Raw genomic sequence first — 27,639 nt, 5'->3', positions numbered from 1 at the left:
CTGTATTTTCTATAAAGACATGACTAACCCCGGAATTGCTGAATCTCCTGTAATTTGCAACATAGTATAATCTGAAGGCCATGAGAACGCTGGCCTAATGAAATGTTCTATTCATAAAAGAACCTTGCACCTGACCACGAGACTGACATCACTAACTACGCAAAATGACGCCCAAGCCCCCCTTTCCACCGAGTAAGCCTCGTGCTGGGAAAGATGGCGCTTGAGCCATCCGTCCACACCCGTGTCCAGAACAATACCACCTCTCGGTGGGAGGACACCTAGCTAACCACTTAGTTTTTGAGCCAATTAATCATATTGATGGGTGGACATTGACATAGCCACTTAACAATTAATCCAATTAATGATGTTTATTTACTGATATCTTGATAATCAATGATGATGCAATTTCACCCTTATAAGGGCCTGCGAGCCCGCTTTTCTTCAGATGCTAATAAATTTTCTCGAAGTTATTTTAACCTGAACTCCGTGTGTCAGTGTGAATTTACTTCTGCGTATACGCAATTTAATCATCTCAGATTTGGACAGGAACAGATAGACATTTAAACATATTTGTTTATTTCTAAATTAATCTACATCATATATATATATATATATATATATATTGAAATAAAATTATATGTAAATAAGTAAAAATGTGAAAAGCACAAACCAAATAACTTTTAACAGTCTCTACATGACAATAAAAATTAAAAAAACCTATCTATTATGCCACAATGGGCACTAATCTAAGGGACAGTAATCTCTAAAGGGCAGTATAAGAAATATTTTTTCCTGTGACCAATATTGTGAGCTGAGCCCCTAACAGAGGCTTTAAATGCTTCCACTCTATCAGAAGCAATGTTATTGTTTTTTGTTTTTTTTAGTATATCACTGACTTATACAGATAGCATGCAGACTATATATATATTTTAAATAAAATTATTTGTAAATATGTTTAACAAAAAAAACAAAACTATGAGAAGCCCAACTAAAACTAGAAAAGCTACAATTTCTGTGGAAATTGTGTGAAGTGTTCTTGCCTCCACCAGTAGTCTACAACTGGAGTGGGCGGAGTAACTGGGTGGAGTTGCTTGAGTAACTGTTGTGTGGTTGGAGTGGCTGGAGTAACTGTGGAAAGGTTGGAGTGTGGTTTACTCACTCTACAGCAAGGGCAGAGAAGAGCTTTCAAATGTTTCAAATCCCTCGAACATTCCACCAACTGCCAACAGGAACCAATAGATTTCAAATAGGGCAGAGAAGAGCGGTTAAAAACAAACTGCTCCAAATTGCTCACTTCACTGGCGGTTGCCATCTTCAAATGGTTGTATTATAAATACAGCAAAGAGCTTTATATTGTGAGAATCACAAGACCCAGACCTACATTTTGATATATAGTATGTCTCTCAAATATTAACAATGAAGGCACAGTCGCAGTTTAGATATTGCCCTTCAAATTTGAGCTGGCTAGGGTGGAGTTTCCATGAATGTCAATGGACGGCGTGAGTTGCAAGCAAATGGTCATATTGTGAAAACTATCAGGACTATGGCTTAGCCGTGGACATGTTTAGTGACAGCAGGGATAGCTGAACGTTTTGATTTAGGATTTGTGTAGGTGGCCTTGAAAATGAGGGAGTGGTGGCAGTTTAGAAATCATGTCCTGATTTTTCAGCTTTTGCCAGCTCCCACTCTAGCTTTGAACATTTCGCCATTCATTCCTATGGGACCAATTTCGCCACAAAAACGATGATATTTTGTGAAGCATTCGGAAAAACGTTCCACAAAGTAATAGCAATCCAATCGGGAACAATCCGCACATTTCGGTATATTTCTGTCTATGTAGTGTAAAAACTGTGGGAGGAGTTAGGGTGGTAAATTTGGCTATAATAATAATAATATATATGTGAGATAACATTAAGTGGTCTTGCTATGCAAGAACACTTAATAAAGATCGACAAAAAAAATAGGTCCGTGCCAGTGATCCTTTGTGATATCAATATATCTTGTGCTTATAAACATGAAACATTTGTAATAATGAAGTAGTATACTAGATAAGTTAATGGGGGATCAGCTACACCTTTCTGACAAAGTCTAAAGGAGACCAAAACAATCAACCGGGGTTTCTGTAATTCTTGTACAATGAGTGTTCTTCAGTTCTGCACTGCCCTATGGGTGGGATCGGTCTGATTTGAAAATTGAATGGGTTCACGTTGTAAAAATTCAAGCGAGAAAAACCTAATTTGAGATCTGATCGTCAATTTACCGAAAGGGAAAGCTTTTGAGTTTTTGTCTATTCTCAGAGTTCTGATTTTCCATTATAACCTTTTGTGTCATTTATATTAATTTGTGTAATTGCTACTTTTTTGATTCTGCTGACATTTATTTTGTCGTATGCTGCTTTGTTGTATTTATTATTTTTCTTTTGCTCCCCTTCCCCTCTTCAGCTTCTTTTGCGTTATTTTTTTAATTCATTTGTAATTATTGTTTTTAATAGTATATTAATAGTATATTATAGTAGTAATATTTTGTTTTCATATTATTTGGGATCAGTTTTCTTTAGGAGATTTAAAGTGTTTCCAATGTAACTTGTAGGCTTAATTGTTTGATTAATGATTAGTGGGCTTTAAATACCTTCTTGAAGCACCGATGGGTATTCCTACGAGTGAGAACCATGAGTGGTTGCCCCCTTGTGATGCTGTTTCTATGGCTGTGACAATAATGTTTCTTCATTGCTTATGAGAGCACTGGCGTGGTGGGCTTTTTTTCTAAAGCCCACTCTTGTTTTTTGTTATAATTTGGAGTTGCATACTTCCCTGACTACCAGTTTTCAAGAGCTATTGGTAAGCACTCCACTGGATTAGGTATATAATATTCTTTTGCTGTTGTCCAGTATTTAGCATATATGGTCTGTTTTGTGTTTGTAAGCATGAACCTGTCTGTCTGTGAGTGAATTGTGTACAATGTGGTGCCTTGCCCATAGTATTAATAGATCTAACATTTTTGATGGCAGTCCTGCTTTATCTGTGACCAGAAAACAAGACTATACCTATAAAACTGCATTTGATGGAATGTTATAAATATTTTTATTTTTTTTACTGTTATATTGATATAATGGAATGATATGTATTGATATTTTACCATAAGTACAATGTAAAAAATAAATCGTTTTTCTAGTTTCAATACTCTACATATATATGGTACATTGCCCATTACTACAAAGACATAGCACAGTCCTGCTAACAATGTGCTTGGGAATCGTGTCATTTTAGAGTTCAATTTCGATTTTAAGCCAGTGTGTAAATATATCATAGTACCCGGGCAGTTGTTATAAAAGATCCCGGGAAACTGTGTTTGTTTAGTTGAATGAGACTGACAAAAGCTTTTGTCTGTAAAACAGAAAAGCAAACAAGTGATTGTAAAAGGACACACTTGAGAACCATAATCACCATTTCTTGATAGGCTTGGCAGTGAACCCTTGTGATATATACTTTTCTATCCGTGGATGGTTTTACATGCAGTGCACGGGAATTTAAATGCACTAGTAGCACTAGTATTTAAATGTACTATACCTCCACCTGTAACTTCTTTTGAACAGTAGAAACAGAGAAAAGGCTGGACACGATGGACTTGAGTAATTTTTCAGCCTATGGCTAGTATGCATTGACTATGTGTGACAATTCAATTTTGTATATAAAATCACATTCATAGTTTAGACATATTTAGCCGACGTTACACTAGTTTACATTAACATAATTATGTGATATTCACATAACACTGACATGCATTTGTAATAGTGAAGAAAAAGAGTTGATTGTAAAGTAAATGTGACCTCTTCTGAACTGATTTGTTGTCACAAGAGATAAGAGAAAACCAGTTCATTATCCACACATGATAAGCTCCTACTGTGTATCTCAACTTTTTGCTAAAGCGACAGAGAGAACTGTGTGTGCCTACATTTTTTGAGGATATACTGTTAATTTTTGTAGGAACCTTCTTGATTCTTTCCAAAATCAAATGTTTACATTAATTACTGCCAAGTTTTTTGCTACATTACTTGAAATATTTTATCTTTCAGAGTTTTTCACTATAAAGTTTGAATTGTTATGAATTGAAAATACATGTAAAGTGAATTTTAGAGAGTCCTTTAGTTCCAAATAGCTGCACTCAAAACACCACTGACGTTTACAGTTTGGCATTAAGGTGCATTTGAAAACCACACTGAATGGCAATATTGTAGGCCAAAAACTTTTACATTTGTACAAATTTATGGTACACAAAAAAAAAAAGTATATTCAATTAGGTCTTAAAATTATATAATGGAATATGCCGCGACAGTATCCAGGAAATGGAAGAACTTCAAAAAGAAGTTAGCAACAACTAGCAGTGAACTATAGACATACTAATGATAACTATAGATGTTTTATGATGATAACACACTTGTCCCAGAAGTGGATGAAGATGTAGCTGTTTTGTTGGAATCACACACACACAGACATGTTGCTTATCACAGGGAAGAAGTTTAGTTTAACATTTATTTATTTTTTAAAGAAAATTGTATCCATCACTGTCAGGGTAATAATACAGCTTGATTAGTCACTTTTCATTGGTGTCAAAGTTGGTGAATTCACAATGTTTTTATTTTTATTTTAATTTTTTTCAAATTTTTAATTTTGTCTTAAACATGCATAAGAAGTTACAAGTATATAAAATATATAAGAAACAGTGTAAAGGCATCAATTTGTTACAGGTATACAATATGGATAAAGGACATTGTAAAATTACAAGTTGTTGCATAGCAGCATTGGTTTATACAGAGCTCAGTTAATGTATAAGCTGTGTACAGTTTGTTGTAACAAATAAAGGAGCTATCAAGGTTAATTAACAAGTGATAAACTATAAAGACATATTATCATTGTGTTTTTTACCTTGTGAACCAAGTTGTCTAGTTGACACTAAAGTGACTTTATGTCCCTTTGGATCTCATTTCAGATGGGTCTGGATTAGTGTACCTGTTTTTTGTTTTTTTAAAGTTTTTATTTGTTTGTCAAAAACAATTAAAGTCATATTGAAAAGGTTACAGAAGGGGGGGGGGATATTTAGGGTTACAGCAAGGGTGACAACTGACATCATATTTAGTGGATATAGTATTGAATATAGAATATATACATTTCAGAATGGATACATTGTAAGAGACATGAAGTTGTACAGGAAGTGTATCATTGTTTTCGTATTTGTTCCTGAGATTTACATCAATACTGAGAGTGGGGATTGTCTTTAACCTGTCCCGGTCATTGTCTCTGGGAAAGTAGCCCTGATTATTATTTCAGTTACTGTATAGTATATGTTTTTTTATTTGTAGTCTGGTGTTGTGTGGTGTTCCCCTCCCCAGTTCTCCTGCTTGTGGGTATGTCCTAACTCGGGAGGCTATTACTTTCCCAAGTGTTGGATAAGTATTGTATTTGGGAGTGTCTATTGCATTGCGTGGTGGCTCCGGCTGCCCAGCTTGGTCTCTCAAGTGGTCGTGTGAGGTATTTGTGTTGTGCTGCTTAAACGCGGTGTGGATGTCCCTTCTCGGAGAGTATCTCCGATTGGAAGGGTTGGAACTACGGGTATTCAAGCTGAGTCCTCGGCCAGAGATCTCACCCATGGTTCCCATGTTTCCTTGAAAAGCGTATATCTGTGGGAAGTGGCGGCATGAATCTCTTCCATGGATTTGATAGAGTCCACCTTCGCTATCCATTCCCTAATTGTGGGGACTGCTGGATTTTTCCATTTCACTGGGATGAGCAGATTGGCCGCGGTCAGGAGATGTGTCAAGGGGATTTTTTGTGGTTTGGGGGTTGAAGTGGGTAGGATCAGGAACAGCAGAGTGTGTGGGGTGTGAGGCAGTTGGGTACCTGTGATGGCGTTGATCATTGATGCTATGTTGGTCCAGTATCTCCGCGTGAGCGGACAATCCCACCACATGTGTGCGAGGGATGCCCCCAGGTTGCATTCCCGGGGGAAAGAGTGGGTTGTGTGTGATGGGAAACAGAGGGGATGGGTGAGGAGAAATATTCTCAGCCTCTCGCATGCCCGTCCAAGTCCTGAGTGTGGGAAGAATGGTGGGGTGAGTGGAACAGCATGAGAGCAGTTTTGAGGGGATGACTCTCTGCCATGGGAGAGTATAAAGGGGCACTAGGCTTACTGCAAGGATTACCCATTGCCGTGTTGGTGGATGGGTAGACCAGTCATGGATTCTAGAGAGAATTACTGCCTTATAGTAGCATTCCATGTGTGGAAGGGCCAGTCCTCCGCAGGATCTGTGCCTAGTGAGAACCTCGTAGGGGATTCTGGGTTGCTTCTGTGCCCATATAAAGGCGGTAAAAAGTTGTCTGAGCTTAGTGAAAAAGGATTTTGGTATTGCTATGGGCAGAGTTTGGAAGAGGTAAAGTATCTTAGGGAGGGAGTTCATTTTAAGAATGTTGATTCTACAGAGCCATAAGAATTGCGGTTTGTGCCATGTTTGTAGGTCCTTCGAGATGGCTAGGTATAATGGGTCATAGTTCAGAGCGAATATGGACGATGGGTCTGCTGATAGGCGGACACCTAGGTACATAATGGATCTGTCCGCCCACGCAAAGGGAAATGCTGCTTGCAGGTGCGTGCGTGAGAGGGGAGTTATTTGAAGTGGCAAGATCTCGTTTTTCGAGTAGTCAACTTGAAAATTGGAAAGTTTATGGTACAGAGTGATTTCTTCTAAGAGGGGGGGCAACGAAGAGTCTGGTGTTTGTATGGTGAATAGTAAATCATCAGCGAGACTTTGTATTCTGCACTTTGTATTTGGATGCCCTTGATACCTGGGTTGTCTCTTACTCCATTTAAGAAGGGTTCTAATACGATGATAAAGAGGAGTGGGGAAAGGGGGCAGCCCTGCCTCGTACCATTTCTTATTTGAACTGGGTCTGAGAGTTGTCCGTTGACTCTTAGACGGGCTGTGGGATTGGAGTAGATGGCTTCCATCCACTCCAACCATCTGGGTCCGAAACCAAACTTTCTCAGGGTGGCTGTCAATAGTGACCAGTCTATCCTGTCAAACGCCTTTTCCGCGTCAATTGAGAGTAGGAGGCTCTCAGTTTGAAGGTGTTGTGTCATATATATCAGGTTTAGGATTTTTGTGGTGTTATGTTTTGCCTCTCTATTGGGGACAAAGCCCGCCTGGTCTGAGTGTGGAGCAGTGAATTCAAACAAGTGGCTAATATTTTCGTAAATATTTTCACGTCTAAATGTATCAAGGATATAAGGCGGTAGCGGCCACAGTTGGTCGGGTCTTTACCCGGTTTGGGTATGAGGGCTATGTGGGCCTCCAATGATGCCTTTGGGAAGGTAGCAGAGTGGGCGAGAGAGTTAAATGCTTGTGTGAAGGGTTCAGATAGGGAGGTCGAGAACGTCTTATAGTATTTGGCCGTGAAGCCATCAGGGCCCGGACTCTTCCCCAGTTTAAGGTGTCTTATAGCTAAGGCAACTTCGTCGGTGGATAGTGGTGCATCTAGTGTTGGAAGGACATTGGTAAGTATATTCTGGTGGATTCTGGCATTCAGGAATCTTTCAATGTCTTGGCTCGGTGGAGGGGAATCTCTCAGGTTGTAAAGCTTAGTATTAAAGTCGTGAAAGGCTGACAGTATGTCTGGGAGTTTATATGATACGGCTCCTGAGGGGGTTTTAATTTTGGAGATGAAGGTCGACTGCCTTTGTTGTTTCAGAGAGTTTGCGAGTAGGCGGCCGCATTTACCTCCTTGGGCATAGTAAGAGTGCTTTGTGAGCATAAGTGTGCGTTTGATTTTAGCATTTAGTAGATCCTGAAGGGCTGATCGTTTAGCTGTGAGGGCTGTGTAGGTGCTCAGTTGTGTGTCTGTTTTGTGTTTGGTCTCTAGTGTTCTTATGTCTTCTGTAAGTGTACGGATCTTGGCCTCCCTGGTCTTTTTGTGACGTACAGCTAACGCTATTATTTCTCCCCTCAGTACACATTTATGTGCCTCCCACGTGATAGGCGGGGGTGAGGAAGGGGTAGCGTTGGTGGTGAAGTAGCTGTCTATTGAGTTTTTGAGCTGTGAAACTACTTCAGGAATATTAAGAAGAAGATCATTGAGTTTCCATTGGAACGTTTTTTGTGGGATGGTAGGTATGTGTAGGTCTAGTGATAGGGGTGCATGGTCTGACCATGTGATAGATCCATAGCTGACGGATTGTACTAGGTGGAGGAATCTGTGCTGTAGGAAGAGCATGTCCAATCTAGAGTATGTATGTGTGGTGGATGAGTAAAATGAGAAGTCTTTGGTCGATGGATGCGTGGTGCGCCAACAGTCATAAAGTTGTCCATTGTCTAAGAGTTTGGCTAGTCGCGCACGCGCTGATGTTTGGTATTTCATCGCTTGGGATGTTGTGTCCATTTATGAGTCTAGCGAGAGGTTAAAGTCTCCGCCAAGAATTAGAATACCTTCAGTGAATTGTTCTATGGCTTTGAGCTGTTTTTTGAACACGTGGCATTGGCGTCTGTTGGGGAGATATGTATTTACAAGTGTGACTGGTGAATTCACAATGTTATAACTTTGCTTAATTGCTTGCTCACAAATATTTTACTATATTTCAGGATTTATCACGAAATACGTTAGTGTAGATTTTCATAGCGTCCAAGCAAAGAATTCCAGAACCCACCTATAGATATCTGCAATAACTGTAATACAGTATTACGCTACAATGTAACATCATAACCACAATGTAAATATTAACTCTAGCAATGCATATCTGAAATAGTCTCTAAGAACTCAAAGAATAAGAACACATAACTCTCTCTGTGCGCACGTGTGTGTGTCAAACACAGCAAAGCTTTTCAGATGTTTTCTGAATTCAGAAACATTTGCAAAGCAATTCATGACCAACATATATGCTAAGAAATTATGCAAATTCAACAATCATTTTACAAATTAGAAACAAAAAAAAAAATCTTTGCTGGCTAAATAAAAAAAGAGGATGAATTGCTGTAGAACAATCTGTATCCATCAGACTACAATCAAGATCTAAACCTTGAAGCCTTGGAACATTATAAGTATCCATGCTTGAAATGGTAAAGCACTCCTGAAACAAATAATGAATCAGAGGACACACTAAAAACCTGCAGCAGGACAGTTCTCACTCATTTGGGATGAGAAAATGGCTAGCCCAAGGCTCACTGAAAAGGCAAGAACATTTGGACAGAGTGCAAGGACTGAAGGAGAGTGATGTTCTCCAGTTTCACCCATTAGGGAACCAACTAACAAATACAATGGTTTTGTTATTCTTTTGCCATAAGCAACAAGACTCTGTGTGTGGGCAGGCAGTTTAGTGGGGAGGAGGAGAAGTTGACCCCTTTTTGTCCTATTGATTTTGTCCTATTTGCATGACTTGAGCAAATTAAATGATGCAATATGGCTTTTTGTTACAAAACAAAGTGAGAGATACCACCCAGACACATATGTTGATTCGTAGAAGCTGTTTACATGAGAATAGAATGAAATCTACCATGAACTAAGCATAAAAATTCAATTCACGCGATGGGTATTTTGCTTTACTATGCCTGGACCAGAAAGACTGAAACATGAGTTTTCCAAGAATCTCTCAAGGCCATGGAAAAAAAACATTTGCCACCAGGGAATTCCTAATTAAACTAAAACCATAATTTAAAAAAGGGACACCTGATAGTCTATTTCACGTGCACTGATTCTTAATTATATGATTCGTTAAGCTCATTTCAGGGTTCGCAGATGAATGCACAACACAAGGGGCATATGTAGCACGTTTCTATTCTAGCATTGACAATTCACAGTTCTCAATTGGTCATTCAAAATACTATTCTTTTATACAAAAGCTGTTTAAAACTTGTTATATTTCTAAAAGCCCCATACTTGCATCAGTTTGTTGATTACCATTAGTCTGGTGGTACTCTTTATATACTAGAGTTTAATTTTTGGTTGGGCTGTAACTGATTACAACAATGACAACCCGGCAAAAAAGCACTTTGTCTTCATAAAATCATTTCATATTACAATTTTGTTTGTATATTATTAAAATATTGGGCTACACAGCCTTCTTCACTTTATTATTATTATTTTCAATAATAACACATTTATAAAGTGTAAATGACAAGAGTAACAAACCATACTTAAAAATAGTTAATCTATAGACATATTGTACACAGCTGAATAGGTTTTGTGTGCCTGGTAAGGTATATTAAATGTATTGGACTTAATATCAGGTGCAATTATATCAAACAGTCCTTAAAGGGACACTATAGTCACCAGAACAACTACAACTTAATGTAGTTGTTCTGGTGAGTATAATAGCTCCCTTCAGGCTTTTTTCATGCAAACACTGCCTTTTCAGAAAAAAAGGCAGTGTTTACATTGCCTCTAGGGACACCTCCAAGTGGCCACTCCTCAGATGGCCACTGGAGGGGCTTCCTGGCTCAGGGGCCCCGCCCCTCTGCCGATTTTAGCCAATCCAATGCTTTCCCTTTGGGAAAATCGCCCATTTTAATGATGATACAAAGGTGACGGAGCCAGCACCGGCGGACCCGCGCAACGCTGGAAATAAGGTGAGTTTTAAAATGTTATGGGGGGGCCAAGGTGGGGCAAGCAACCTATATGGTGGTTTTAACACTATAGGGTCCGGAGTACATGTTTGTGTTCTTGACCCTATAGTGATCCTTTAAACATTCAGCTTGTTTAACCCCTTAAGGACACATGACATGTCTGACATGTCATGATTCCCTTTTATTCCAGAAGTTTGGTCCTTAAGGGGTTAAACAAGACCCGTATCACATATATGTTGGGACATTCCCATATAGATTTAACAATTATATTTCTGCATGTCTATATAGTTTTAACAATTACTTGTATGCTGTATACCTATTTTAACTAGTAATAGAATCGGTTAGCATTTTCTCAATAAATGTAGGCCCCCGAGAAGAGTTTTAAAATGTCAGATGCTAATGCTAGCATCGTTATGAAATGATACCATGGGACAATAAGGAGTATGGAGCTCTTAGTTGTTGTAAGATAGACATGCTGGTTCAGAGTGCAGGCACGTCATAACCTAAACCATCCTTGAGCAGAAAGCTAATTTTAACAAAAATTGTACTTGTGCCAGCATTTCAACCCACACTACTGGGTGAAATACCTGATTTAAGGGAAAGAATTCTGACCTGACAAGTATATTACAAAAGTGACTACTCAGGATACATAGCTAGAATAAAAAGATTTTTATTTTAAATGGCAAGTCGATTATATATCAAGCTCCGTTAGGTGACAGCTCACTTGATTACCTGAGACGACTTAGTTGTTTTAGCTGGAAGATAGTTGTTCAAGTCAGACACTCTACAAGTCCCGATATAACAATATAAATATATTCGGTGTGTAAATGCTTTCTATATATATCTGTCTATATAAACATGTACGTATTTTTAAAAGATTGGTAGAGAGCTGTCATAATGCTGAGCATTCCACCAACCAGCCCTAGGAAACAGCCATGAAGTTAAAGAACATTGCATATCTTTGCCACATATGACCATATCCCATAGCCCAATACCCAGTACCTCTAGCACATACAGGTTATTCACTAATGTGAGAATTGAATGAGAATTTTTTAATTTACATAACATTTTTCTTGAATTCTCACTTTAAAGGGACACTCCACTGCACATATACAAATAAATAAATAAATAAATAAATAATTATGCATGTTTTCATCAGGGTATATTTTTAAAAACAGCTTGCAAAAGTTGCAGATCTCTTGTCTGCTGCCTTTGCTAGACCCCCCTCCTTCCAGCCCAGCGCAGACTTTCTGTGGCTGTCCAATCACAGACATTCCAATGTAGCTCAATGAAAGTCTTTGCAAGGAAGATGCTCTGGGCAATTACCTTCCCCTTGAGCTTAGATCCACTAAGCTAAAATGCCAGGAAACACCAGGACCGGTTGTATTATTGACAGCCAAGGGGGTGTAAAAAGGCGAATTTATAAAAGTGCCAATTTCTAGTGAAATCTGAAATGTTTGTAAAAGAAAACGAGGACACAATATTCACACAAAATTCAGTTTAGCAAGCTAAAGTACTTTAAGGGTCTGGGGTGTCACTTTCATAATTAACCCTGAAAGTGTTGCAACTCCCATCTCCAGAATAGTATCAGGGACAGACTAACAAACTGGTGAAAATAATGTCCACTGCAGGCCTCATAAAAAAAAGTAATATATTATTACATCTCCCCTTAAAGGACCACTATAGGCACCCAGACCACTTCAGCTTAATGAAGTGGTCTGGGTGCCAGGTCTCTCTAGGATTAACCCTTTCTACTGTAAACTTTAGGGTTAATGTTTACTTTAGGGTTAATCCAGCCTCTAGTGGCTGTCTTATTGACAGCCGCTAGAGGCGCTTCCGCACTTCTCACTGTGGTTTTCAAAGTGTAAGAGATTAACCCCTTCCACCCCCTAGAGCCCGGCAGGAGGGGGGCCCTGAGGGTTAGGGCACCCTCAGGGACCTATAGTGCCAGGAAAACGAGTATGTTTTCCTGGCACTATAGTGGTCCTTTAACATCTTTTAATATGTGTGTCTTTAACTTTCTTCTAAAAATATGCCTATAATATTCAATAATGTGTTAATTTACATAAATCAATTGTAGTGAATTATTCTTACAATTCTTCAGCTTCTGCCCATGGAAATCCTTTATAAATAAAAATCAAATTCATTAAAAATGTTCTATGCAACTTAAAATAAGCAATACAATTTAACTTAAAAATATGCATATGCATATTATAATGTGATGTGATAAAATTAACATTCCCCCATCATCTCTAAAAGGTTTATATTGTCAATGTGTAGATGCATTGGGAATAAGGTGAAGAATGATGGCTTTAACCTGACATCACTACATTAATGAAAGCATGATTATTGTTATTAATATGTTTACAAAAGATATTCCCACTGTTGGGGCACATATATACTGGGACATTAATGATGGGGCAAATACATTTTTAACTAATTTCTCCTCGGAGTCAGTTAGTTCTTGAGGGATTTGGAACTCCCGTGATTCATTTTGTTTTGAGAGTGAAAGGGAAAAAACACCCTGTGTCACAAGAACTGATTCAACTGGTATATACATTTTATTGAACCAGAGATTGGGAATTCTGCATGAAAGCCTCATACCATCTCAATGATTACTCTATATGTTATGTCATCATTCCTAATTTGTGCGGTGAGGGAAGGCTAAGTATCTAGTTGACTTGCCAAAGATCTGTGCATAAGTAGCAGCAAGGCCAAAATCTGACCTTTTAAAATACAAGCAGACAATTTTTATCAGACCACACAGGAGAAGCTCAAGTATTTGGTTTATATTCAGGTAGATTTCTATAAGCATTGATATATTTGATTTGCATTGTGTGACAACTCCTTCTCCTATAAAACATCATCAATTGCCATACTGTCACTTCCAAAGCTTTGAGGTTCTGATGGCTGGATGGATCCTGGTCCAGAAGATCTAGACAGAGTTTGTACAGTGACATCTAACTTAGGTTTCTATATTGCTATTGACTTTTCAGTAAGCATGTCCTGCATTGATTTGAGTTACCCATGGTTCTTTGGTTTTGTTTTCAGTCTGCCAATGGATATATTTTCAACCAAGAGACTGTAAGATCTACTTCTGACATCCCATATCTGTATGTGACAGATCTAAACATATCTGGGTTTAATAGCCTTTCCCTCACAGTTAAGATAAAAGATATTAATGTAGCCAGATTTACAAATGTCAGCCACTGATATGTTATTGGCTAACACTCACTGCCTAGAGCAGTGGTTCCCACACCAGTCCTCGTGGTCCACCAACAATCCAGGATGCGTGTATTTCCCCTTTTTATTCAAGTGAAGATACTGACAAAAACTGGACTGTTGCTGGGTTGTGACAACTGGTTTGGGAACCACTGGCCTAGCGTAATCCAAATAAATATTAATTTGTAAGGTCTTTCTCATGATAGAGGTACACAGAGTGCCCTCTGCAGGTTGATGGAAACTAATGTGGTTGCACTGTACCATTGCACCCAAATATGCCAATCAAATAGGAGAAAATTAAATAGCACAAAGTAAGAGACCACTCTAAGAGAATCACGGACAACTTTGACTCCTGAGTTAACCAAGAGACTTGATCTGTTGTGACTACCATTTAATCAGGCTTGCAGAGGAAATTATCTTTCTGGGTAGCTGGACCTCCAGGATTCCAGGACCCACTCATTGCCTGGTCAACAAATGTCATTTGAGAGAGATCAGGATAATCATTGCTCCACAGATAAAGAAACAAAGATGCAGAATATGATATTAGATCTATCATGACCATGCAGTCCTCTGCTGATGGACGGAGAATGGCATACTGGGGGCCAGTCCTCTGGATCCCGGAGAGCCCATAGTAGAAATCTTTGTGGGATATGCTGACATGAAGCGCAAACCTGAAGCATCAACACAAGAGATGCCATATGTGCTGTTAATGTTGAGATTCAGCCTGGTCAATTACATTGTGCAAATGTGAAACATTCAACATGAATGCTGAAGAAGATAAAGATCTGTTCAAGAGACTGACCTATGTTTGAAATGGAAATCAATGCCTGCAGCTTCAACTTCATTGTCTCTTTGGAAGATGATAATATTATAGATAATGTGCATGACATTAGTGTTGAAAGTAAGGAGAAAACCTTTGTAGGGGACTCCTATACCCTTTCAGATATAAAGATCAAATCATTACAAGATTAGTTGCAGTCATAGGTTTAGCAAAAACAAAAATGCTGTTTGAGGGTAAAAAAAAATTATATTTGATAACTACCTTGTAGGGTCAAAATGTCGATTTTATTGGCCACGTATTAGTAAAGACTCTTTTTTGGAAGTCCTTTGAGTGCTGCTACTTACTATGTTGATTCATATTTGCGTGGGTTAGCATCTAGGTATATTGCACATTATTGATATTTTTTGTTGAGTGCTATATTTATATAAATATATATATATATATATATATATATATATATATATATATATATATATATATATATATATATATATATATATATATTACTTAAATGTCTTGCTTATTACATTGTAGGTGTTATAGACCCCCAGCCCTCCCAGCTTTCCTACCCGTGCCAGCCAAGGGGTTGCAAACACTGCAGAAGGTTAAGGAAGCCGTGAAGGTGTCAAGATAAACATCTTCTCCAACATCTTTTTTTAGTTTAAAATCTTGGTTTTGGTTAAGTCTTTCAGTTTTCTGTGTGGTCTGTAACATGAGACTTGTTTGCGAGGATGTTTCTGTTCATGGTATATAGACACGAAGAAGTTGAAGTACAGCATCTTATGTAATCACCATGACAACATCTAAGCCCAAAGTAACCATGCCCTCTGTGGCTTCCAATGTATACAGAGATGTTCAGTCCTGACTACACAGGGACTGCACACTCCCAAACTTGGCCATATGCACTGTCTCTCAGGAACACATTACTCTTGCTGCACTCCAGGGTCTATACTGCAGTAAGATTTTCAAAGTATAAACTTTTATCAATGTAAATATGTAGAAAAGCAAAATACATAGGCATGTAATAGTGTGTACAGTGAGAAGCACCTGCAACGTACCATGTAAACCATCACACACTTCAGATAAACAAAGGATTAGTTACCTACATATTAAAAATGATGTTTGTGGATGCCCACACAAACATTAACGGACATGTGTATTATACCAAGTGTCTACGTTTTCTGTAAATAAAATAGCTTATCTTTGAAGAAAAAAAAATATTTCACCCACACTTTATGCAAACAGATCTGTGCTTACCTACACATACAAATCATTTTGTTTATACTTATGTATACATACATATGGAACACCAGTAAATAAACATACACAAATGCATCCTCTGTTGCAGAGATTTAAACATCGTTAAAGGTACACACACGTTAGCATACATGCTACAGATGTGTATACAAACATTGATCAGTTAATAGCAAACAGTATTAACTGTTTCTATCCATTTTCCCAGTATCTTAAACCTGTGCATGTATAATCTGCTAATCCAATTTCTGTGGGCTATAAATCCTAGTATGCCCAACCTATTACAAGAATACCGATTGTTTGAAAACATAAGATTTAAAATTTGCCAGAGACTGTATTTAAAATGTTTTTTTTTTTGTTTTTTTAGCAAAAAGCCTCTAGAAGAAATGAGGCTAAGTGAATCTAAGTGGAGTGGTTCTTCAAAAGCCCTTTTTACTTCCATACCTGCTGCATGTTTAAGAGTTAAAAATGAAAATGTGTAAAAAAACAAAAACTAAATAAGGAACAATCCCCATGATAACCAATAGACTTTTCCCAAACCTTTAATAATTTGCCCCACAATAGCACCTGCTTCACCTTGTCTAAGATCACTAAACGTGCCAGAAACAATTGCCTTATATAATACCTATTGGCTTTGGAGGTAACATTAGCAGCAGCATTAACCTATGTATCATTAAGAAATGGTAATGTGTACAATCAATAGAGAACTTAATATATCGCGTTTTCTATAACATGTATTTGAGTACAGTAGTTTTAGTACCATGTCGTGTATAGCTAGCTTGCTATTAAGCTCTGGAGGTCTTCATGACCAAAGGAAAAAGTAAAGTGCCCCATTATATTGTTTCCTACTCTTCACATTCCTTTGTGCTATGGCAAAACTGCTAGTGCAGTATACCTGGATAACAGCCTAACCTAGTTGCCCTTCTTGGTTAAAGTAAATTAGAACAAAATCAGAGTTTGCAAATTTCCCAAAATAACATTCATTCCATCCATCATCTATAGATCAATGAGTGAGTGAGTGGATCAGCAATTTTAATTGTACCTTTTTGATTAATGATGCCATCTAATCATTCCCCCTATAAGTGCATGGAGGTTATATTTACCTGAGATGCTGTACAATGTCAAAGTGACATGTGACAATATGAATGTGAGTCTTTACAGGCTTACACCATGTCTCTCATCATTGCATATTCAACAGAGCACTGCAGTTGGGGAAAGACTATCAGCCTCATATGTCACATGTGACACTTTGTCCTTGAAGTTTTATAACTTTCGTTGATATCTGATACACGCAACTATGCACTGTACAAGCAATATCATGTGAGACTTGCACAAACACTGAAATAATAATATACTAGCCTAAATGAAGTACACCCATACATCTAGCAGAATATAATACTTTTAAGCATCATTAAATGTACAAGGATGACATTTTGAGCTTAATATTAGAAGACACTTTTAGAGTTCATTCACTCTCCTCAAAAACAATAGGACAACAACAACAAGGCATTCCAGCTGCTCATTCAGGAAACGTAAATATTGATGGGAGTTTTAGTCCATAGCTGTGTGGCCGCTACCGTTTGTTCATTCAGACTCTATACAATGCACACGTGTGGATTGGCAGGTCATTACAGGAGAGTGTGCACATGGTACCAGACTAGGGAGGGGGCTCAGATCGACCAGGCGAAGTCACAAATTCTGATTCATTTAATACATTTATTGCCAGATGTGTAGAAAGTCAAAGCGAAGATTCTTAAAAGTGACGCTAAAAGGAAACTAGGGCAACGTTCCACAAGTGAGTGCAATTGCCATGGAAACCAGTGGAATGCTGCTGATTAATAACGTATTCCTAATCTGTATGTTCTACTTCTACTTCATTTTTTTCTATTACCCACACTTAATAAAAATTGACCCCCTTAAAGCGTGTTACTCTCTGTAAATTGCTAAACGCACGTGTTTCTTACCTTTGGATCAATTTGCAGTCCAGTGCTGTCAGTCTTGGAGCAGCAAGACAGACGGGGGTAAAGTCCCCTGCACACATCTCCAGCTGACCCCAGATCCAGGGTTTGCAGTTTCCTATGACTCTTCTTCACACGTTTTGGGGGGCTCCCATTCAGGCACCTTCTCCTTCTAGCTCCCACTTCAGCCTTTTCTGCAAACTTAGCTTCACATTCAAGAACCAGCAGAGCAAACCCCCAAATCAGCATCCACTGCAGCACCAGCATCTTCCTCATCCTAGCAACTCACTGCAAACAACTTCTTCAGATGCTCATACAATGTAGCACAAAAGCTAGGCAGGGAAACTTCGGAAAGTTCTGTAAAGTGTGCCAATGGTGAGGGCAAGGCTGGCTCAGGTGAGTCCTGTGTGCATTCAGCGCCCTCTGTTGCAGGAGGTGGCTGTGTTTGGCTGTACGGGGCTCACAAGACTTTTGCCACAAGTTTAGAATCGCTCTCCGTCCAGTAATGCTGCTGCTTGCCTGGGTTTGGTGCCTGTGCTGCTATTGCATCTCCGCAATGTTTCGCTCCTCTTTTTGCTTCTTTTTAACTAGAGCGCAGGGAGGTGCTGCCACCCCGCGCCCCTTGACGTCACTGTTCCCTGCACACACCAAAATCACACACATCCTGCATCAGATTGGGGATGGGGTTAGCACTTACTAGGGGATAGGATGCTCTCACTGCATGCTCTAAGGGTGTTTAACATTCCAATCTGAGGAGAAATAACTGACCCTGGTCCCAAAAGTACCCTCTGTGGCACTGCAGATAACTCTGACAGTGCTGGGAAGGCATGTACCACAAACACAGTCTGATAAATTCGTATCCCTTTTTTTCTGCTCCAGGTTTACAATTTCAAATATTTTTTTCTGAGAAAATGTTATATGAAAGCCTCATGGGAAGTGTAGTCTCTAACAGGTGCAGTTCCAAAGCAAGACAATTTTACCTTTACCTATCACAGGTATGGAATACTGCATGATAATTAACACGGTAGCCTTTAAATGTGGTATAGGTGTGGGGCAAAAAGTAATTGTGAAATAGAATCGTTATTGGTGGTTTAGATAGCAAACTAAATCCTAAAATGTACTGCTACTGAGTGTAATTTGGTAGCCATTGAACAGGTCTCTCTCATTTATCATGTAACCTACCTACCACTTTGTACTTCTGAAACAATTTGACATTATTTTGGTACCAGACCTGTGATGTTCCTTTTTCATATATGTATGATATACAGAGTGTGCGTGTACATATATAGAAATTAGAGTGAAAAACTGAAATGTTGACTTCAATAAAAGGTAAGTTTTAATAATTTCAATAAGTAGCTGGAGTGCTATGCATTTTTTTGGTATATATATATACATACATACATACATACACTCACGCACGCACGCACGCACGCTCTCTCTCTCTCTCTCTCTCATAAAATATCTGATAGAGGAGCATTGGGGACCTAATGTGCATGCATGACAAGCTTCTCATAGGAAAGCATGGAATCCAATGCTTCACTGTTACCTTCTGAGGGTTACTCTGCCACGGCTGTAGAAGCTCCTCTAGTGGCTGTCCGGAAGACAGCCACTAGAGGTGGATTTAACTCTGGAATGTAAACATAGCAGTTTCTAAAAAAAGCTTTAGTGTGTTTGGCTGTTGTTTTAGATTCAATGGCACCCTTTTTAAAATAGAAAATGGGATAAAAGCCTAAGCCTATGGATACTTCTCCTGGAAAATAATTGAATCCAATGCTTCTCTAGGAGATGTGTTTGCAACATTCAGCATCATCATGCTGTGAGTAACGATGTCAAATGTGAAGACCTTTAGTTTTCTTCAGCGATGAAGCACCTCTATTTTCTGCATTATGGCCAAATGTAAATCCATGTTTAACACTTCTTGAGTATCATCATTAGAACCCCCACCTGCGGTCCACGGGTGGAGGGACTGGGGGAAAACTATCTCCCCTCCCTGAACGTTATAATTAGAGTTCCACCCACTGCCTATGGGTGGGGCGAGGACAGTATGTGTCCCTCAGTTATATTATAATAGTCCCCACCTGATGCCAGTGTGTGGGGACTGGAGGGAACATCAGGATGTCCCTCTGTTTTTTATTTAATTACCTCCATCCACTGGCAACTATTATTAGGGTGAGGAGAGTAGGTAGAATTCATTTATTTAATGGAGTGTGGATAGGGGATTAGAGACCACTAGCCATCCGAGAGGTAACAATGGCACTAATTTAGGGTTTGGTCAATGGCATGTCCACCCCTTTCGTATAATATAATTATGGCAGGCTGCAGAGACTAGGTCTGTGCACCTAAACCACTTCATTTGTGTTTTACACCCCACCTCCTATAGACTGTAAGCGCGTTTGAGCAGGGTTTCTTCAACCTATCGTTCCTGTAAGTGTTCTTGTAATTGTCCTATTTATAGTTAAATCCCCCTCTTATAATGTTGTAAAGTGCTATATAAATGGTGATAATAATAATCATTTATTTTAAATGATTTTGTTGCTTAGAGTGTCACTTTAAATTACATGTATATCCCAATTTCTTACTATTGCACACACTTCAACCACTCTCCTTTTACTGATATGCCAGGAATGGACCAGAGACACAAAATCACACTTTTTCAGCCTCCCATGCCTCTCTATCAGCTTATTAGTTTCAGTGTAGGGACTGAATTAATGGCAGCAGCTGTAAATAGCAGCTGGTGTTCGGCAATGTAACTCTCACTACTCTCAGGCAGGCAGGGACATGCATGTATGTCTAAAAATGCATTAAAGCTTTTAATGCAAAATGTGATGTCATTGTCACCCACCATGCAGTACAGGATATGTAAGCAAGCTCTGACTGTTAAACTATTTATGTCTTGATGCAGCCCTAAGATTATTAAAATAACCTTTACCTTAGATGTAATCCAAATGTTAAAAAAAAATCCTGTATATAAAATATGATGCATGTATGCATACAAACACTATATAATGTCAATTTGGAATTAAATAATGAAAAATAAGGCAATTTCTTTATTATTATTATTATTATTATTATTATTATTGTTGTTAGTTAAGTAACTGTATGAATTGTATGTTAAATATTTGGTAGACAATGTATTTAGTCTATTAATGTTTGATGTACTCTTGCTAAGATTTCGCAAAGTGATGGAAACATAGTGCTCACTTGAACTTAATTACCCTCTATAGCTGGATATTATGACAGTTTGTAGATTCAAAAGAATACTTGTCTTCATTCAGTAAAAACAAATAAAAAGCATTGCTGGATATGGTATTGAAACCTCAACTATAAAAATATTGCTCTCCTCTCTGTTTTGTAAAACCTCAATCACCAAAAAAGCAAATAAACATGAAGTACTAGAACATCATAAAACAATGACGTTTAACTTGGCATCCTAATTGTTTGTGAACTGCATTTCACAAAATGCTCAGCCGACCATTGCACCCCTGAAAGTGACAGGCCCATCCTAACTTAACTAAAAATCTCATTAAGCAATTAACATAATGTATCATGAAGGCAAATTATACATTGAATTGATTTTTGAGCTACATGATCTTACTTACCTGCACTCCGGAGTTCCAGTAACCACATGCTCTGAAGTCAGCGGCTGTTACAATAATGTATCACCCACTCTCTGGTCCCACTCCCTATAACATATATATCTGTCATTGGGAGATGATTTCCAAAGAATCCTCCTCCATTAATCCATTATTATATTCCTCCAGCAAGCGTGAAACGTGGTAGGAGGGTTATCCTGCTCTTCCCTGTCACTCAGATGTTGGCATTGTGATCAAATTATTTATTCATCTATATATATGTTAGTAATTCTGCTAGCATAGTGCATATTTGTTGTGTGAACGACTAAGTAGGTTTTTATTGGATGCCGTGGAAACCTCTACTGGAATACATTCCTCTATTTAAAGCCCCTGACAGCACTTGATCTTTTCCTCTTGAAGAGCCCGGTGGTGTGGCGAAACGCGTCGGGACTTCCTAAATCCTGTGTGTAATGGACTAGGACATAGGGTAGTGAGTTAAACAGAGATACTCACAGAATATTTGTATCATTAGGAGGCATCTAGTTTATTGACACCATTACACACAGTGATTTGAATCTGTTTTCAGTGTCAATTTTTACTGATTGCTGACAGCTACTATCACAGCCTTAAGGTTAAGGTAGACTTGGGGAAGAGGGGAATAGTACCCTCAAAAGCACAATGTAGTGGGAAACGAGAGAAAGGGTTCTCTCTCCCCTTCCTTTCTCTATCTCCCCCTCTTCTCTCTCTCTTCTTTTTTTTTATATATAATCTAATTTTCTACCTGGCTAAAACTATTTTGAATTAACGTTGATAGGCACAATTTGCCGTTATTTTTGGCTACTTTGACACCAATTATTTTGGACATATGGTAGTCATATGATTTCTTTTTGAATGTGCTAAATTGTTTTGTTTGCTGGCTAGGGATTGTATACTAAACGACCTTTAGAGTCAGTGGTCAACCTACTCCTATGGCTTTTTAATAATTTTTGTAATGTTTGAAAGGTATTATCTTTCATAATAATTTTCTTTTAAAACTATATAAAAAAGTTAAGTTTTAAAGGGACACTGTAGGCACCCAGACCCACTTAGTTTTTATGAACTGCAATAATTACCTTGCAGGGTTAAGTCCTACTCTAGTGGCTGTCTACCACTTTTGGTCATCTAAACGGAGCTTGATGTCCTCATGCTATGCATGAGGACCTCCAGCGTTGCCGGAATCACCATAGAAAAGCATTAAATAATGCTTTCCTATGGGGAGGTATAATGCGCACGCATGGCCATTGCCGTGCTCTGAAGTACATCGGAGCTGGATTCATGTAAGTGGTGGGGAAGGAGGGGGGCACTCCAGGATTCTCTAGTGCCAGGAAAATGGGTTTGTTTTCCTGGCACTAGAGAATCCCTTTAATATTGACCCTATTTGGGCTGGACTTTTTATGTTCTTTGAAATTGTTGTATTAAAAATCTGGGTTTATGCCCCTTTAATCTGGCCCTCTATAAACTCATAAATTGCTTTTCTAATTCAATCTGTGTACCCCAACAGGTTCACTCAATGAAGATTCAAAACTCATTGTTTCAGATGTACTCGTATCATATTGGAATTTGAGAAATAGAAAGGACCATTTCCACAACTTATTGGCTTTCCGATTATTAACCTCAGAGTTTTGAACCTTATTTTATTTTACCATTTCATGGACAGCCAAATAATTTGATTTAGTAACATTTTAATCAACATATTATTGTTTTTTTTAGCAATATGTCTAAAATATATATTTTCCATCATTCTGGTAATTGAAAATTGGTTATCAGATACCTTAGGTCAACCTGCAAGATATGTGTGTGTCTTATTGTAATTGGATCTTCTTAGCCCGGGGGTTTTGTACTCAACAAAGACAATAGATATCCACTAAGGGTGTAAAAAGTAAATTTTTGTAATATCATGTTAGTACATCTATTTGGAACTTAGCACAATTCTGGTAGGACCATTGTTATTAAAATATCACACAAAAAAAAGAAAAGAAAATCAAAGAAAAAAACAAAACGTCTCCTGGTGGTACCTACATAGGCTTTGTGATCCACAGTAGGGGGAGGATAGGGAAGGTTTTTTTTTTACTTGCCAAGGGTCTGAAGGATCTCTATTCATTTTCCAGTGGTTCTTTTCATAATGCATTTTAATGACTCACACCACTTAACCTGTAACATTCAATACCTCATCCTCCTTCAACCACATCCATTCAGGTGTTCATTCTGTTGTTTCCAGTTATTGTAGAAGAGACTATTCAACTACTTCCTTCAAATGAATGGAATTCCATTCATTTATACCTAGAAGTGAGTAGTATTCTAATCCTTCCGGCATTAAAAATACTATTGTACTATAAAGCAAAGCTGCGTACATTCACCTGAAGTACTCATGTTTACTACATGCAAGTGGGCTATTGCATTATCCTTAGTCATCACAGCTGCTGATGTAGCCTTAATGTTGTGTGGTAGACAAATTATTTTTAAAGTCTCGTGGACTTGTTTATGCTTTTTTTTTTATATTTATTTATAACATACCTAGGTTAGCACTTAGTGTGAAAGTGGTGGGGCGCACATTGAGATGTATTACATATTACAGTTTTTATTTTATCACTGCTCATATAACATGAATCAATCAAGCCGTATGTGGACACAAAGACGTTGAATGCAGAGCAATAGAGGGACTCGCACAATTGTTCAGAATGCAATTCCCAAAGTTGGTTAAACTGTCCTGCTTTGCCTCTCTTATCCTATCCTAGATCTTTTCATGGGGTAGACCCTTCAATGAGGCTCCTTAAAATAAAATGAACAATGCATACAAATTCCTTTTAGGCCAAGAAGATATCAGTCACCAGGTAGACTACCTTCACAAATTGGAAAGTTGTTACAAAAGTAATGGAACATGACGTCACAGTGCATGTGCTGCCTCCTTGATGTCCTGTAATACATGGACATCCTCATCTTGGTTGGCATGTGCAATCATGTCTCTCTGCAAGGCAGTAAAGTGATTGTGGTCATCAGAGAAGGGTCTTGGGCATTATTGCTAAGAGGCCAAGAAATTAGAGCTAATCAAAAATCGAGACAAAGTTCTTCTCTGGATCTAAAGGAAGAACATTGCAGTGATCTGGCACATTTAAAACTTTAATCTTCATCAGTTGCAATTGATTAAGCAGTATTTAAAGTGATATATGTGTTACATGTATCTTCAGTTCTGTCCATTTCCCAACAAAAAAAAATTAACCACCTCACACCACAACTAATAGAGATTGTTTTTTAAATTGTCAAATTCCTGTGTTAAATAACATTATTTTACCAGCATGTTTAATATGGTGAGGTTAGGGAAGAAGCCAACCATTCAATAAGAACCAAATACAGAACTAGAGGTCTTCTCCATCAGCAGTACTATGTAGTCAATATATTTTACCAGATCCGCGTAATGTTCCAAAGCACATTGAGATGTATTACATCCTGCATAAGCTTTGACCAGATAAATGCTGGCTCCCATAGTCCAAAGGGAAAAAAAAGAGGTATAATCCAAAAGTTAATAAAAGATTATAAATGTGATCAAAACCACGAAAAGGAGTGTAAAAGTTGCTAAGAGAAGAGCCACACCAAATGGCAAATCCTTGCACGTGTCGTCATACCTCTTGGGCACTTTTTCTGAATCGATTTGCCATTTATAGGAGAGAGTGAGGAAATCTGTCATTATTAATGTGAAACGCATTTCATTATATGTTTTAGCCCCATTTTATGTTATTATTTTAGTAATTTATTTTTGTTTTATAAATTGTGGACTTTTCTACTTAATTCATTGGATATTATTTGGAGAAGCATGGCAAATGTAACTAAAGACAGGAGAGTGTCACCCACTTGATGGGCATCGGTGCTAAAGTCAAGATTTAAAGGCTCTGGGTCACATAAGCAGTTTTCAATGTGTTTTAATACTTTCTATTTCATTAAGGTGTTACATTATTTTTGTTCCTGTCTACTTACCTCTTGCAAATTCAAGTTAAAGGAGGAATATCAAGTGAATAAAAGAAGAGGGAATGGTCACCCTGAAAGACATCTGTCAGGATCGGGTCAGGGATCCAACACGCAAAGTACAAACAGGTACAGGGTACGTATACCGGACCTTAGAATGGCCGGACTAACGTACAGAGAGTATAGAGAATGGTCAGAGACAAGCCGAGTTCGAGGGAACGAGAGGACAGGTAAGCGAGTAACAAGCCGGGTCAAGGATAACAGAGGTAAACAGAGTAAGACAAACAAGCCGGGTCGTAACCAAAAGGATAACTGAAAAACACCAGAGCACTGTGTGACTAGACAGGCTAGAACCACAACAGGGCAATGAGCAACAGGGCGAAGTATGTTTAAATACCCTGGCTAGAGAGGATAGACACGCCTCCGACGAGTCCTGATTGGTCTCCAACGGATTGAGTGACAGGTCGTTCCGGATTGGCGTCATGACGTCGGTCTCCGGGCACCATGCTACATAAGGAAGTAACTCCCTCGCGGCCGGCGTTTATGTGAACGGGTCGACCGCGAGGAACAGGAGAAACATGGCGTCCGGACGGATAAACGTCTAAGTCTCTACCTCTCTCGGAGGTAGAGACCTCAGGTACCCTGACAGTACCCCCCCTCTCAGATACGCCCACCGGGCGGAAGGAACCGGGACGAGATGGGAAGCGGGAGTGATATGCCCTGCGGAGACGAGGAGCATGAACATCCGCTTGAGGTACCCAACTCCTCTCTTCAGGACCATAACCCTTCCAATCGACCAGATATTGAACCTTCCCCCGTGAGATTCGAGAATCAATAATAGAGTTAACCTCATACTCCTCCTGAGCCTCCACCTGAACAGAGCGAGGAGGGGCTGTTGTGGAGGAAAATCTGTTGCATATAAGTGGTTTCAGCAATGAAACATGAAACGAGTTAGGGATGCGTAAGGTAGTAGGAAGAGCTAGACGGTACGCAACTGGATTGATTCGAGTCAGTACCCTGTAAGGACCAATATAACGGGGAGCGAACTTCATGGAGGGCACTTTTAAACGGATGTTCCTTGTGCTCAACCATACCCTATCACCTGGAACAAAGACCGGAGCTGCCCTTCTACGTTTATCAGCGTGTTTCTTAACCAGCATAGAGTTATGCATCAGGATTTGTCGAGTTTGGTCCCACAACTTCCTCAAATTGGCCACATGAACATCAACCGACGGCACCCCCTGGGAAGGAGAAGCCGAAGGAAGAATAGACGGATGAAAGCCATAATTCATGAAGAAGGGGCTTGAATGAGTAGAATCGCAGACGAGATTGTTGTGTGCAAACTCCGCCCAAGGAATCAAACCGACCCAATCGTCCTGGTGTTCGGAAACAAAACATCGTAAATATTGTTCAATTTTCTGGTTGGTACGTTCAGCAGCTCCGTTAGACTGAGGATGATAGGCAGAAGAAAAGTTCAACTTGATACCTAGTTGTGAACAGAAGGCCCTCCAAAATCGGGAAATAAATTGAGAACCTCTGTCAGATACAATTTGGGAGGGTATCCCATGTAGACGAAAAATCTCCCTAGCGAATATCTCTGCCAATTCGGGAGAAGACGGTAGTTTAGGCAGAGGAATTAAGTGAGCCATCTTAGTGAATCTGTCAACCACGGTGAGAATAACAGTCTGTTTTTTAGAGATAGGTAGATCGACAATAAAGTCCATGGCCAAACAGGACCATGGTTTCTCTGGAACCTCTAAGGGATGCAGGAATCCACAAGGGAGTGTATGGGGTTGTTTGGTTTTAGTACAAACCTCACAAGCAGCGATGAAATCTTTAGTATCTTTACGTAAAGCAGGCCACCAGAAGTCTTTGGAGATCAAAGCAAATGTTTTGCGAATACCAGGATGTCCCGCCATCTTGCTGTTATGGAGACACTGCAACAGTTCCAGTTGAAGAGCAGGAGGAACGAAATGTCGACCCGCAGGAGTCTGTTTAGGTGCTAGATGTTGCAGCTTAATGATCTTGGCCAGTAACGGGGAGTGAATCCTGAGATTCGTATTAGCAACAATATTGCATTTCGGAACTACAGAAGAAAGAACCGGCTCCGGTATAGTAGAAGGTTCATATTGGCGAGATAAAGCATCGGCTTTAGAGTTCTTAGAACCAGGTCTGTAAGTCAGCACATAATTGAAGTGAGTCAGGAATAAGGACCAACGCGCTTGCCTAGAAGACAGACGCTTGGCCTCCCCA

General features: G+C 39.0%; 1 protein-coding gene across 4 annotated transcripts in view; it reads right to left on the bottom strand.

The window, feature by feature from the left end:
* HHIP (hedgehog interacting protein) overlaps positions 1-18,410 on the bottom strand; it is a 171,800-nt gene extending 153,390 nt beyond the window's left edge. For all 4 annotated transcript variants that reach the window (XR_010091256.1, XM_063458473.1, XM_063458470.1 and 1 more), the window contains exon 1: positions 17,825-18,410. Coding sequence is in view for 3 of the 4 variants with exons in the window: in XM_063458473.1 (XP_063314543.1) it covers positions 17,825-18,094 (270 nt within the window). In the remaining variant the exon portion in view is untranslated. The remainder of the gene's footprint in view (positions 1-17,824) is intronic.
* Between the last annotated feature and the right edge of the window lie 9,229 nt (positions 18,411-27,639).

The sequence above is a fragment of the Pelobates fuscus genome, chromosome 6 (assembly GCF_036172605.1).
Source record: "Pelobates fuscus isolate aPelFus1 chromosome 6, aPelFus1.pri, whole genome shotgun sequence".
NCBI classification, from domain to species: domain Eukaryota; kingdom Metazoa; phylum Chordata; class Amphibia; order Anura; family Pelobatidae; genus Pelobates; species Pelobates fuscus.
Note: the sequence above shows the minus strand (reverse complement) of the source record. Positions and strands in the feature narration are given on the sequence as shown.